Source organism: Nerophis lumbriciformis, linkage group LG04 (genome assembly GCF_033978685.3).
Source record: "Nerophis lumbriciformis linkage group LG04, RoL_Nlum_v2.1, whole genome shotgun sequence".
In the NCBI taxonomy this organism is placed as follows: Eukaryota; Metazoa; Chordata; class Actinopteri; order Syngnathiformes; family Syngnathidae; genus Nerophis; species Nerophis lumbriciformis.
Window position 1 is genome coordinate 67,456,266 of NC_084551.2, and position 13,735 is coordinate 67,470,000.

The window sequence follows — 13,735 nt, forward strand, 5'->3', positions numbered from 1 at the left end:
TCATGCTTCCTGCTGCTGACCTGCTCTATGGAGATGGAGATTTCAAGTTCCAACAGGACTTGGCGCCTGCACACAGCGCAAAATCTACCCGTGCCTGGTTAACGGACCATGGTATTTCTGTTCTAAATTGGCCCGCCAACTCCCCTGACCTTAGCCCCATAGAAAATCTGTGGGGTATTGTGAAAAGGAAGATGCAAGAAGGCCACTATCAGAGCAACCTGGGCTCTCATAACACCTGAGCAGTGCCAGAAACTCATCGACTCCATGCCACGCCGCATTAACGCAGTAATTGAGGCAAAAGGAGCTCCAACCAAGTATTGAGTATTGTACATGCTCATATTTTTCATTTTCATACTTTTCAGTTGGCCAACATTTCTAAAAATCCCTTTTTTGTATTAGCCTTAAGTAATATTCTAATTTTGTGACACACGGAATTTTGGATTTTCATTTGTTGCCACTTCAAATCATCAAAATTAAATGAAATAAACATTTGAATGCATCAGTCTGTGTGCAATGAATAAATATAATGTACAAGTTACACCTTTTGAATGCAATTACTGAAATAAATCAAGTTTTTCCAAAATATTCTAATTTACTGGCTTTTACCTGTAGCTAGCCTAAATAGCCTGTTAGCATCGATTAGCTCGCAGTCATGCAGTGACCAAATATGTCTGATTAGCACTCCACACAAGTCAATAACATCAACAAAACTCACCTTTCAGGCACAACGTTAAAAGTTTGGTGGACAACATGAGACAGAAAAAGAAGTGGCATAAAACACGTCCTAGAAAGTCGGAGAAAGATATACATGTAAACAAACTAAGGTGAGTTCAAGGACTGCCAAAATTAGTAGGACAAAACGGCGCTCGCCAAATACTCGAATCAGTGAAGCATGTTTAATATAAACAGTGTGCTTTATAACAATTAGGGAGGTTTGTGTCATGTTTGTCCTCCTACAGAAACCATATTAAAACAAAACTTCTTTTTTTTTCCCCTCAACTTTTTCCATTTTTCATACATTTCTGAAAAAGCTCCAGAGAGCCACTAGGGCGGCGCTAAATTAGAGCCGCGGGTTGCCGACCCCTGGTATATGTTTTTCCCGAGTACCCTAACCCCAAGACAGGACAGATTTATAAAAAAACATTTTTTTAAATAGTTTTCTATAAACCCATGAGGAATCGTTACAACTGAGAATCCCGATTTTCTCAAATACATTTTTTTTTTGACTCCTGTACATTGTAAGGGTGTAACGGTACACAAGAATTTCGGTTCAGTACGTACCTCGGTTTAGAGGTCACGGTTCGGTTAATTTTCGGTACAGTAAGAAAACAACAAAATATACGTTTTATGGTTATTTATTTACCAAAATTTGTAAACAATGGCTTTATCCTTTTAACATTGCTTTAAAATAGCTCTGTGTGTGATGGATGATCAGTGAAAATCTCCTTCAGCGTCTGTGGAACCGCTTCCCACCCACACTGCTTGGTGCCTCGTCTGAGCTGCTGTGACGTAGATTACCATAGTAACTAATTAGATAACCATAGTAACTAATTAGATTACCATAGTAACTGGTATATCATCCATAAGCAGAGGTGCGTAGAGTAGCCAGAAATTGTACTCAAGTAAGAGTACTGTTACTTTAGAGATTTATTACTCAAGTAAAAGTAAGGAGTAGTCACCCAAATATTTACTTGAGTAAAAGTAAAAAGTATGTTGTGAAAAAACTACTCAAGTACTGAGTAACTGATGAGTAACATACACACACATATCATATATATATATATATATATATATATATATATATATATATATATATACACACACACACACACATATATATATACATATATATATATATATATATATATATATATATATATACACACACACATACACATATATACACACACATATATATATATATATATATATATATATATATATATATATATATATATATACACACACACATTTATTTATATATATATATATATATATATATATATATATATATATATATATATATATATATATATATACACACACACATATATATACAGTATATAATTTATATTTATTTATTTTGCCATTTTTGTTTACATGTTAAAGGTGTTTTAATGAATATACATGCATGTTTAACACATATAGATTCCTTTCTTTCATGAAGACAAGAATATAAGTTGGTGTATTACCTGATTCTGATGACTTGCATTGATTGTAATCAGACAGTAGTGCTGATAGCGTCCACGTTTTCAAATGGAGGAGAAAAAAAGTTCCTCCTTTCTGTCTAATACCACATGAAAGTGGTTGGTTTTTGGCATCTTATTTGTCCAGCTTCCATATTCGTTTTTATACACTTTACAAGAAATACATTGGCGGCAAACTCCGTAGCTTGCTAGCTTGTTTGCGCTGGCTTTCGGAGACTCTTGTTTTGAAAGCGCAGGCGCGATGGAGCGGCACTTTTATTGTGAAGACAGGAACTGTGCAGTCAGTCTTTAGGCTTTTGACGGGTTGTACGGTTGAAATAAAAAAGGGTCTTTTTTCCTTCACACTTTTGATTGATTGATTGAAACTTTTATTAGTAGATTGCACAGTACAGTATATATTCCGTACAATTGACCACTAAATGGTAACACCCCAATAAGTTTTTCAACTTGTTTAAGTCAGGTCATGTGACCGCCTGGCTCTGTTTGATTGGTCCAACGTCACCAGTGACTGCATCTGATTGGTGGAACGGCGTGAACGTCACCAGTGACTGTATTTGTTGAAACGCAGGCACTATGAAGGTCTGTCTGACAGACCAAAACAAACAAAGCGTGCATTAACAGATGGATCAAAATTAGTAGCGAGCTGAATGTAGATAAAAGTAGCGGAGTAAAAGTAGCGTTTCTTCTCTATAAATATACTCAAGTAAAAGTAAAAGTATGTTGCATTAAAACTACTCTTAGAAGTACAATTTATCCCAAAAGTTACTCAAGTAGATGTAACGGAGTAAATGTAGCGCGTTACTACCCACCTCTGTCCATAAGCACAGATTCCAAGCATTGAAATACTTTGTATAGTTCAAGACTTACGGTCATTTTAAAACATCACTGCACATCATAATGGCAGCTACACTTTCCATCTTAAACATCTAAAAAAATTACTTGGGAATGTCCGGCGGGATAGATTGAAAAGCTTAAAGGGGAACATTATCAGCAGACCTATGTAAGCGTCAATAAATACCTTGATGTTGCAGAAAAAAGACCATATATTTTTTTAACCGATTTCCGAACTCTAAATGGGTGAATTTTGGCGAATTAAACGCCTTTCTATTATTCGCTCTCGGAGTGATGACGTCACGTTGTGACGTCACATCGGGAAGCAATCCGCCATTTTCTCACTTTCGTCGGTGTGTTGTTGGAGGGTGTAACAACACGAACAGGGACGGATTCAAGTTGCACCAGTGGCCCAAAGATGCCAAAGTGGCAAGAAATTGGACGAAATTTGTTCAAAATACGAGGGTGCCGGTCGTTTGTTCCGCACACTTTACCGACGAAAGCTATGCTACGACAGAGATGGCAAGAATGAACCGAAGATGATCAAGAGAAGAATATCGACCCTAGCTTCCCTGGCCTGCTGACATCAACTCCAAAACTGGACAGATCAGCTTTCAGGAAAAGAGAGCGGATGAGGGTATGTCTACAGAATATATTAATTGATGAAAACTTTATTCATTACTCGCGGTTTTACGTAAATTATTATACATAAACTGTGTTTACCAATAATTTAGCTTAAAAACTTTTTTTTTTTTTTTCCAATCATTCGAGTACATTCGCGTAGTCTTGTGTAATGCAGTATTTTGTGTCTATTTAGGTATGGTTAACCTGAGTGCTGAAATCGTGAAAAAATATATGTTCTTAGCGCGCTCAAAGTGCATGTTGTTGCCAAATGTATTTCATATGCTGTAAACCTAGTTCATAGTTGTTAGTTTCCTTTAATGCCAAACAAACACATACCAATCGTTGGTTAGAAGGCGATCGCCGAATTCGTCCTCGCTTTCTCCCGTGTCGCTGGCTGTTGTGTCGTTTTCCTCGGTTTCGCTTGCATACGGTTCAAACCGATATGGCTCAATAGCTTCAGTTTCTTCTTCAATTTGGTTTTCGCTACCTGCCTCCACACTACAACCATCCGTTTCAATACATGCGTAATCCATACCTGCCAACTTTTGAAATCAGAAAAACCTAGTAGCCAGGGTCCAGGGGCCGCAGGCCCCTGTAGGTCCAGGACAAAGTCCTGGTGGGGGGTTCAGGCTTCGCCCCCCGACGCAAAATGATTATTAGCATTCAGACAGGTTAAAATGTTGCTAAAACCATCACTTTTCTATCAGTCACAGTGACTTTTCAAAACAAAAATATTACAGCAAAAATCATATGGGTTGATTGACATGTTTATTCTGTAAGCTAACTTCAATAGTTTGAAATGATTTTGACAGTTAATGCCAGTTATCCTGTCAACCTTTCACAAGACTTCAATTTGTTCATTGAAAGTATAAACACTTTTTACAGTAAACAAATGGTAAAACAGTACTAAACAATTCCATTAAAAAAAAAATTGGTGTCATTATTAACTTTCTGTCCAAGCTTGTATAATCTACTGCCTTGTTCAATTGTAAAAAATATTCTGTGCCTAAAATTCACATTTCTATCACAATTATCATACTGTAAACACGGTAAGCTAACTTCATTAAAATTAATAGTCCTGTCAATAGCATGGAATTACAATTCAAATGTAGTTTTTTTGTAAGCCTTTCAAAAGAATTCAAAATATGAAAAATTAATGAAAATTAATTGAAGCCATCAGACACTTGAAAAGTGGCACATCACATCTCTAATGTAATCATTTGAACTTTTCAACAGAAATAGCACTGCAAAAATATTAAGGACATACTTCTGTATTTTGGTAGTTATGCTGTCAACATTTAACAAGATTTCTTCAACTTGGACTTGAAAGCATAAATAATATAAACACTTTTAACAGTATAACAGTACTAAACAATTCCAATAGATAACATTGGTGTCATTACCTTTTTGTGGCTAAAATCCGAAAAACGTTGAAAGTTTTCCACTTGTATCGCTAGCAACGGCATTAGACTTGTGTTTTTTTGTCCCAACGTGGTCTTTTACATCGCTAATTCCTCCGTGTCCGATCGAAAAATCTTGTCTGCACAAGGTGCAATTCGCGTAGTTTTCACCCTTTTTGGAACGGATAATTATTCCCGGATAGGCTTTTGAATATTCTTCACGGAATGACTGCAGTTTTCTTTTCGCTTTAAGACTCGTTTGCGATTTTTCTCCGGCTGATTCCATGATCGTTCGCTCGTTTGGAAACAATGGCAACTGGTGCCTCGTGCTTGGCAGCGGTGCTATAAATAGCCTCGCGCATTTAAAAAAAAATTTTTTTTTTAATTAATGAAAAACCGTGTTTTTTATCACTGCAACCGTAACCCGGAATAGGTTGATGAAAACCGTACTAATTACGGGAAAACCGGAGTAGTTGGCAGGTATGGTAATCTGTTGAATCGCTTAAGCCGCTGAAATCCGAGTCTGAATCCGAGCTAATGTCGCTATAGCTTGCTGTTCTATCCGCCATGTTTGTTTGTATCGGCATCACTATGTGATGTCACAGGAAAATGGACGGGTGTATATAACGATGGTTAAAATCAGGCACTTTGAAGCTTTTTTTAGGGATATTGCATGATGGGTAAAATTTGGAAAACAACTTGGAACTGATTTTTAATGGTTTTAACCCTTCTGAAATTGTGATAATGTTCCCCTTTAAACATCTAAAAAAATTACTTGGGAATGTCTGGCGGGCCAGATTGAAAAGCTTAAAGGGGAACATTATCACCAGACCTATGTAAGCGTCAATATATACCTTGATGTTGCAGAAAAAAGACCATATATTTTTTTAACCGATTTCCGAACTCTAAATGGGTGAATTTTGGCGAATTAAACGCCTTTCTATTATTCGCTCACGTTGTGACGTCACATCGGGAAGCAATCCACCATTTTCTCACTTTCGTCGGTGTGTTGTCGGAGGGTGTAACAACACAAACAGGGACGGATTCAAGTTGCACCAGTGGCCCAAAGATGCGAAAGTGGCAAGAAATTGGACGAAATTTGTTCAAAATACGAGGGTGCCGGTCGTTTGTTCCGCTCACTTTACCGACGAAAGCTATGCTACGACAGAGATGGCAAGAATGAACCGAAGATGATCAAGAGAAGAATATCGACCCTAGCTTCCCTGGCCTGCTGACATCAACTCCAAAACTGGACAGATCAGCTTTCAGGAAAAGAGAGCGGATGAGGGTATGTCTACAGAATATATTAATTGATGAAAACTTTATTCATTAGTCGCGGTTTTACGTAAATTATTATACATAAACTGTGTTTACCAATAATTTAGCTTGAAAACATTTATTTTTTTCAATCATTCGAGTACATTCGGGTAGTCTTGTGTAATGCAGTATTTTGTGTCTATTTAGGTATGGTTAACCTGAGTGCTGAAATCGTGAAAAGATATATGTTCTTAGCGCGCTCAAAGTGCATGTTGTTGCCAAATGTATTTCATATGCTATAAACCTAGTTCATAGTTGTTAGTTTCCTTTAATGCCAAACAAACACATACCAATCGTTGGTTAGAAGGCGATCGCCCAATTCGTCCTCGCTTTCTCCCGTGTCGCTGGCTGTCGTGTCGTTTTCCTCGGTTTCGCTTGCATACGGTTCAAACCGATATGGCTCAATAGCTTCAGTTTCTTCTTCAATTTGGTTTTCGCTACCTGCCTCCACACTACAACCATCCGTTTCAATACATGCGTAATCTGTTGAATCGCTTAAGCCGCTGAAATCCGAGTCTGAATCCGAGCTAATGTCGCTATAGCTTGCTGTTCTATCCGCCATGTTTGTTTGTATCGGCATCACTATGTGACGTCACAGGAAAATGGACGGGTGTATATAACGATGGTTAAAATCAGGCACTTTGAAGCTTTTTTTAGGGATATTGCGTGATGGGTAAAAATTTTGAAAAAAAACTTCGAAAAATAAAATAAGCCACTGGGAACTGATTTTTAATGGTTTTAACCCTTCTGAAATTGTGATAATGTTCCCCTTTAACAATCATACACATTTACACACAAAAAGAATGACCGAAAAAGGAATAGGCTGAAGCCAAAGCTTATATTTGCCTATCTTATACCTTCACTGAAAATGAAATTGCCTGGAACATCGTTAAAAAAAAATCAACAGGGATGAAAGTAATCGTTGCTATATTTGATCATTTTCAATTATTTCACCTTTTCAAGGTTTTCTTAAACCTTAACAAAGAACTACATGTCTTCAACTCATCACTGAGCTTGTTCCACCATTTAACTCCTAAAACCATACTTGCCAACCTTGAGACCTCCGATTTCGGGAGGTGGGGGGTGAGGGGCGTGGTCGGGGTGGGGCGGAGACGTGGTTGGGGGCGGGGCTAAGAGGGTAGGAGTATATTTACAGCTAGAATTCACCAAGTCAAGTATTTCATATATATATATATATATATATATATATATATATATATATATATATATATATATATATATATATACATATATATATATATATATAAATAAAAGAAATACTTGAATTTCAGTGTTCATTTATTTACACATATACACACCCATAACACTCATCTACTCATTGTTGAGTTAAGGGTTGAATTGTCCATCTTTGTTCTATTCTCTGTCACTATTTTTCTAACCATGCTGAACACCCTTTCGCAGGTACCCAGAAAGGTTTCGAGTACCACCAAAAAAACTGAATCTCTGAAGACAGTATAAAAATCTGTGTTAAAGGTGTACAAATACTGTTTGTATAATAAGCATGTTATTCTTTACAAATGAGAATCGCTTAAGCCGCTGAAATCCGAGTCTGAATCCGAGCTAATGTCGCTATAGCTTGCTGTTCTATCCGCCATGTTTGTTTGTGTTGGCATCACTGTGTGACGTCACAGGAAAATGGACGGGTGTATATAACGATGGTTAAAATCAGGCACTTTGAAGCTTTTTTTAGGGATATTGCGTGATGGGTAAAAATTTTGAAAAAAACTTCGAAAAATAAAATAAGCCACTGGGAACTGATTTTTAATGGTTTTAACCCTTCTGAAATTGTGACAATGTTCCCCTTTAACAATAATACACATTTACACACAAAAAGAATGACCGAAAAAGGAATAGGCTGAAGCCAAAGCTTATATTTGCCTATCTTATACCTTCACTGAAAATGAGATTGCCTGGAACATCGTTAAAAAAAAATCAACAGGGATGAAAGTAATCGTTGCTATATTTGATCATTTTCAATTATTTCACCTTTTCAAGGTTTTCTTAAACCTTAACAAAGAACTACATGTCTTCAACTCATCACTGAGCTTGTTCCACCATTTAACTCCTAAAACCATACTTGCCAACCTTGAGACCTCCGATTTCGGGAGGTGGGGGGTGAGGGGCGTGGTCGGGGTGGGGCGGGGGCCTGGTTGGGCCGGGGCTAAGAGGGTAGGAGTATATTTACAGCTAGAATTCACCAAGTCAAGTATTTCATATATATATATATATATATATATATATATATATATATATATATATATATATAAATAAAAGAAATACTTGAATTTCAGTGTTCATTTATTTACACATATACACACACATAACACTCATCTACTCATTGTTGAGTTAAGGGTTGAATTGTCCATCCTTGTTCTATTCTCTGTCACTATTTTTCCAACCATGCTGAACACCCTTTCGCAGGTACCCAGAAAGGTTTCGAGTACCACCAAAAAAACTGAATCTCTGAAGACAGTATAAAAATCTGTGTTAAAGGTGTACAAATACTGTTTGTATAATAAGCATGTTATTCTTTACAAATGAGAATCGCTTAAGCCGCTGAAATCCGAGTCTGAATCCGAGCTAATGTCGCTATAGCTTGCTGTTCTATCCGCCATGTTCGTTTGTGTTGGCTTCACTATGTGACGTCACAGGAAAATGGACGGGTGTATATAACGATGGTTAAAATCAGGCACTTTGAAGCTTTTTTTAGGGATATTGCGTGATGGGTAAAATTTTGAAAAAAACTTCGAAAAATAAAATAAGCCACCGGGAACTGATTTTTAATGGTTTTAACCCTTCTGAAATTGTGATAATGTTCCCCTTTAACGGGTCGCATGTGGCCCCCGGGCCTTACTTTGCCCAGGTCTGCTCTACAGCAATAAAAGTTAATACATTGTTCAGCCTCACTGTTCCTACTTTGTCTACACAAGAAATAAACCTAAGTTTGGATTTGACAGCTGGCGTGCGTGTTCGAGCGCCGCTCAGAGACAAATTCGAAAGGCCAAAATGACAATGATTGGCCAGGATGTGCGGTGACGCTGCGGGAAACGGACAAAGCTAAGAGGCCACGCATGTTTTGCAGTGATTGGTTGAATTGGCGCGAATGTGATATCTCAAATTCCTGCAGGGACAGACGGAAGGATTACCTTGGATCATGTTGATGTCAGCAGGGTTGATGGGAGACGCCAGGATTTTAACCAGAACGTCTTTGGCACCGACTGGTGGAAGAGCCACTTCCTCCAACCTGGCAATTGCAAAATTCTCACATTCATGACATGTTCCAATAGACTTTTTATTCTGGCACATATTTTGTAGGGTTTACTGCACGCCCCAGACTTTTTTACTCTCTCATTGTAGGAACTGAAAGTCCATTCTTGTGGTTTAGGATTTTTTTTTCTTAAGTTGTAGTGTCTCCTGTAGAAACTAATGTTCAATTCAAGGTACCGTATTTTCCGCACTATTAGCCGCACCTAAAAACCACAAACTTACTCAAAAGCTGACAGTGCGGCTTATAACCCGGTGCGCTTTATATATGGATTAATATTAAGATTCATTTTCAAAAAGTTTCGGTCTCGCAACTACGGTAAACAGCCGCCATCTTTTTTCCCCGTAGAAGAGGAAGTGCTTCTTCTTCTACGCAAGCAACCGCCAAGGTAAGCACCCGCCCCCATAGAAGAGGAAGCGCTTCTTCTTCTACTGTAAGCAACCACCCGCCCGCGTAGAAGAAGAAGAAGGAGCGCGCGGATATTACGTTTCATTTCCTTTGTGTGTTTACATCTGTAAAGACCACAAAATGGCTCCTACTAAGCGACAGGTTTCCGGTTCATGAAAAGACGCAATCTCTCCATCCGCACACGGACTACTATTTCACAGCAACTGCCTAAAGACTTTCAAGAAAAGCTGGCTACTTTCCGTGCATATTGTAAAAACAAGATAGCTGAAAAAAAGATCCGGCCAGAGAACATTATCAACATGGACGAGGTTCCACTGACTTTTGATATTCCTGTGAACCGCACTGTGGATACAACGGGAGCACGTACGGTGAATATTCGCACCACAGGGAATGAGAAGTCATCCTTCACTGTGGTTCTAGCTTGCCATGCTAATGGCCAGAAACTTCCACCCATGGTGATATTCAAAAGGAAGACCTTGCCAAGAGACCTTTCCAGCCGGCGTCATCATAAAAGCTAACTTGAAGGGATGGATGGATGAAGAAAAGATGAGCGAGTGGTTAAGGTAAGTTTACGCGAAGAGGCCGGGTGGCTTTTTTCACGCAGCTCCGTCCATGTTGATATACGACTCCATGCGCGCCCACATCACGCTGGTTTTTAATATATTATTAAAGTTTGACTGACCTATCTGACTGTTTTTTTGACATTCCTTTAGCGCAGTTAGATGCGGCTTATAACACGGGGCGGCTTATAGGTGGACAAAGTTTTGAAATATGCCGTTCATTGAAGGCGCGGCTTATAACCCAGGGCGGCTTATGGTGCGGAAAATACGGTACTCAAAGCGCTTTGACACTATTTCCACATTCACCCATTCACATACCGATGGCGGGAGCTGCCATGCAAGGCCCTAACCACCACCCATCAGGAGCAAGGGTGAAGTGTCTTGCTCAAGGACACAACAGACGTGACTAGATAGAGGTTGGTAGATGGGGATTGAACCAGGAACCCTGAGGTTGCTGGCACGGACACTCTCCCAACCGCGCCACGCCGTCCCCATTGCACATAATGATGTGCAATACCACTGATTTTCTTTCCCTTCCGATACCAAGTAAAAATCAGGCTGGTTTCAGCGATACCGATCTGATACTTTGTGCAAATATACCTAACGTGTAAGTTGTGTATTTTCAAATAAAAATATCCATCCATCCACATCTATCTAAAAAAAACAACAGTAAAAAATTTTTTTTTTTTTTTAAATATGATGTAGTGAGAAAAACCTGGAATTCGTACGCTAATAATTAATCTTCTATGTTTAACACTTTGTGTTAATCATAGTATTAATTAAAAATATTAAAATGCCCCCCCACCACTTGACTTTTCAGTATGCCGCCCTTGATGGAAAACGCTTAGACGCCCATGATCTAAAACCTTAGAACCTCTCTAAATAAAAAATAAAATATACCTTAAAAATAAACAAAATTTAGTAAATTCATTAAAAAATTGAATACTAATTTATGAATTAATCTGGAAAATTACAACAACCACAATAAACACTGAGGTGGCGACTTGTCCAGGGTGTACCCCGCCTACCGCCCGTGTGCAGCTGAGATAGGCTCCAGCGCCCCCTGCAATCCCGAAAAGGACAAGCGGTAGAAACGGATGGATGGATGGATGGATTAATAAAGTACCAATGATTGTCACACACACACTAGGTGTGGCGAAATTATTCTCTGCATCACCCTTGTCCTCTGTGTTCAAAAAAAAAAAAAGATTTCTATCTACTGTTTTAATTGGTTACCCTTTAAAATCGTTTTTAATCATATTTATTTTTATATTGTTTTTATATTTATTTATTTTTTGTTTTTATTCAGTCATTGGTGGAGGTAAGGATAATATTTGAATATTGTTTTTAATGTTGTTGTGCAGCACTTTGGAAAAAAATGTTGTTTAAATGTGCTATATAAATAAAGTGGATTGGATTGATCACCTCCTGGGAGGTGAGGGGAGCAGTGAGCTGCAGCGGTGGCCGCGCCCGGGAATCATTTTTGGTGATTTAACCCCCAATTCCAACCCTTGATGCTGAGTGCCAAGCAGGGAGGTAATGGCTCCCATTTTTTTACACTGTTAAATGTGTTACCGAACATTAGGTCATGCAGTTACACAATCATGTTATTATTTTTATTCTATTCTTATATGGAAAAAAAAACTAAAGTAAAAATGTAAGAAAAAGAGCAAAAAAAAAATTTGAGAAGCTGAAATGTTCAAACTAATAATTAATAATAACATACTCAGTCACAATATTTTTTAGCATTTTTTTTTAAATACAAAAATATCAATATGGCCCCCGCATACTCTGACTTTTCAGTATCCTGCCCTTAGTGGAAAATATTTGGACACCCCTGAACTAAAGTATCAAAAGTATCAATACTTTGATTTGAGGATCGATATTAGACATAAAGATATGGTATCAACGGTATCAATATTTTGGTATCGATCCGCACATCACTCGGTGAAACGGCTGCATTTTGACCAAAAATAGGTACCCACCTGGCACACCTATGGCGCTAGAACTCTGCGAGTAAGTTTCGGTGTTGGGAAAATGGGGCTTGGTGGCTCGGTTGGTAGAACGGCCGTGCCAGCAACTTGAGGGTTCCAGGTTCGATCCCCGCTTCCGCCATTCTCGTCACTGCCATTGTGTCTTTGGCAGAGGTGGGTAGTAACGCGCTACATTTACTCCGTTACATCTACTTGAGTAACTTTTGGGATAAATTGTACTTCTAAGAGTAGTTTTAATGCAACATACTTTTACTTTTACTTGAGTATATTTATAGAGAAGAAACGCTACTTTTGCTCCGCTACTTTTATCTACGTTCAGCTCGCTACTCGCTACTAATTTTTATCCATCTGTTAATGCACGCTTTGTTTGTTTTGGTCTGTCAGACAGACCTTCATAGTGCCTGCGTTTCAACAAATACAGTCACTGGTGACGTTCACTCCGTTCCACCAATCAGATGCAGTCACTGGTGACGTTGGACCAATCAAACAGAGCCAGGCGGTCACATGACCTGACTTAAACAAGTTGAAAAACTTATTGGGGTGTTACCATTTAGTGGTCAATTGTACGGAATATGTACTGTACTGTGCAATCTACTAATAAAAGTTTCAATCAATCAATCAAAAGTGTGAAGGAAAAAAGACACTTTTTTATTTCAACCGTACATCCCGTCAAAAGCCTAAAGACTGACTGCACAGTTCCTGTCTTCACAATAAAAGTGCCGCTCCATCGCGCCTGCTCTTTCAAAATAAGAGTCTCCGAAAGCCAGCGCAAACAAGCTAGCAAGCTAGCAAGCGACGGAGTTTGCCGCCAATGTATTTCTTGTAAAGTGTATAAAAACGAATATGGAAGCTGGACAAATAAGAAGCCAAAAACCAACCACTTTCATGTGGTATTAGACCAGGGGTCGGCAACCTGCGTCTCTAGAGCCGCATGCGGCTCTTTAGCGCCGCCCTAGTGGCTCTCTGGAGCTTTTTCAAAAATGTATGAAAAATGGAAAAAGTTGAGGGGAAAAAAATATATTTTTTGTTTTAATATGGTTTCTGTAGGAGGACAAACATGACACAAACCTCCCTAATTGTTATAAAGCACACTGTTTATATTAAACAT

At 38.4% G+C, this 13,735-nt stretch overlaps 1 protein-coding gene across 2 annotated transcripts in view; it reads right to left on the reverse strand.

The window, feature by feature from the left end:
* The window catches only part of mecr (mitochondrial trans-2-enoyl-CoA reductase), a 41,910-nt gene that overhangs the window by 23,816 nt on the left and 4,359 nt on the right, over nucleotides 1-13,735 (reverse strand). For both annotated transcript variants that reach the window (XM_061946666.2, XM_061946659.2), the window contains exon 2: nucleotides 9,547-9,644. In XM_061946666.2, coding sequence (XP_061802650.2) covers nucleotides 9,547-9,644 — 98 coding nt within the window. The remainder of the gene's footprint in view (nucleotides 1-9,546; nucleotides 9,645-13,735) is intronic.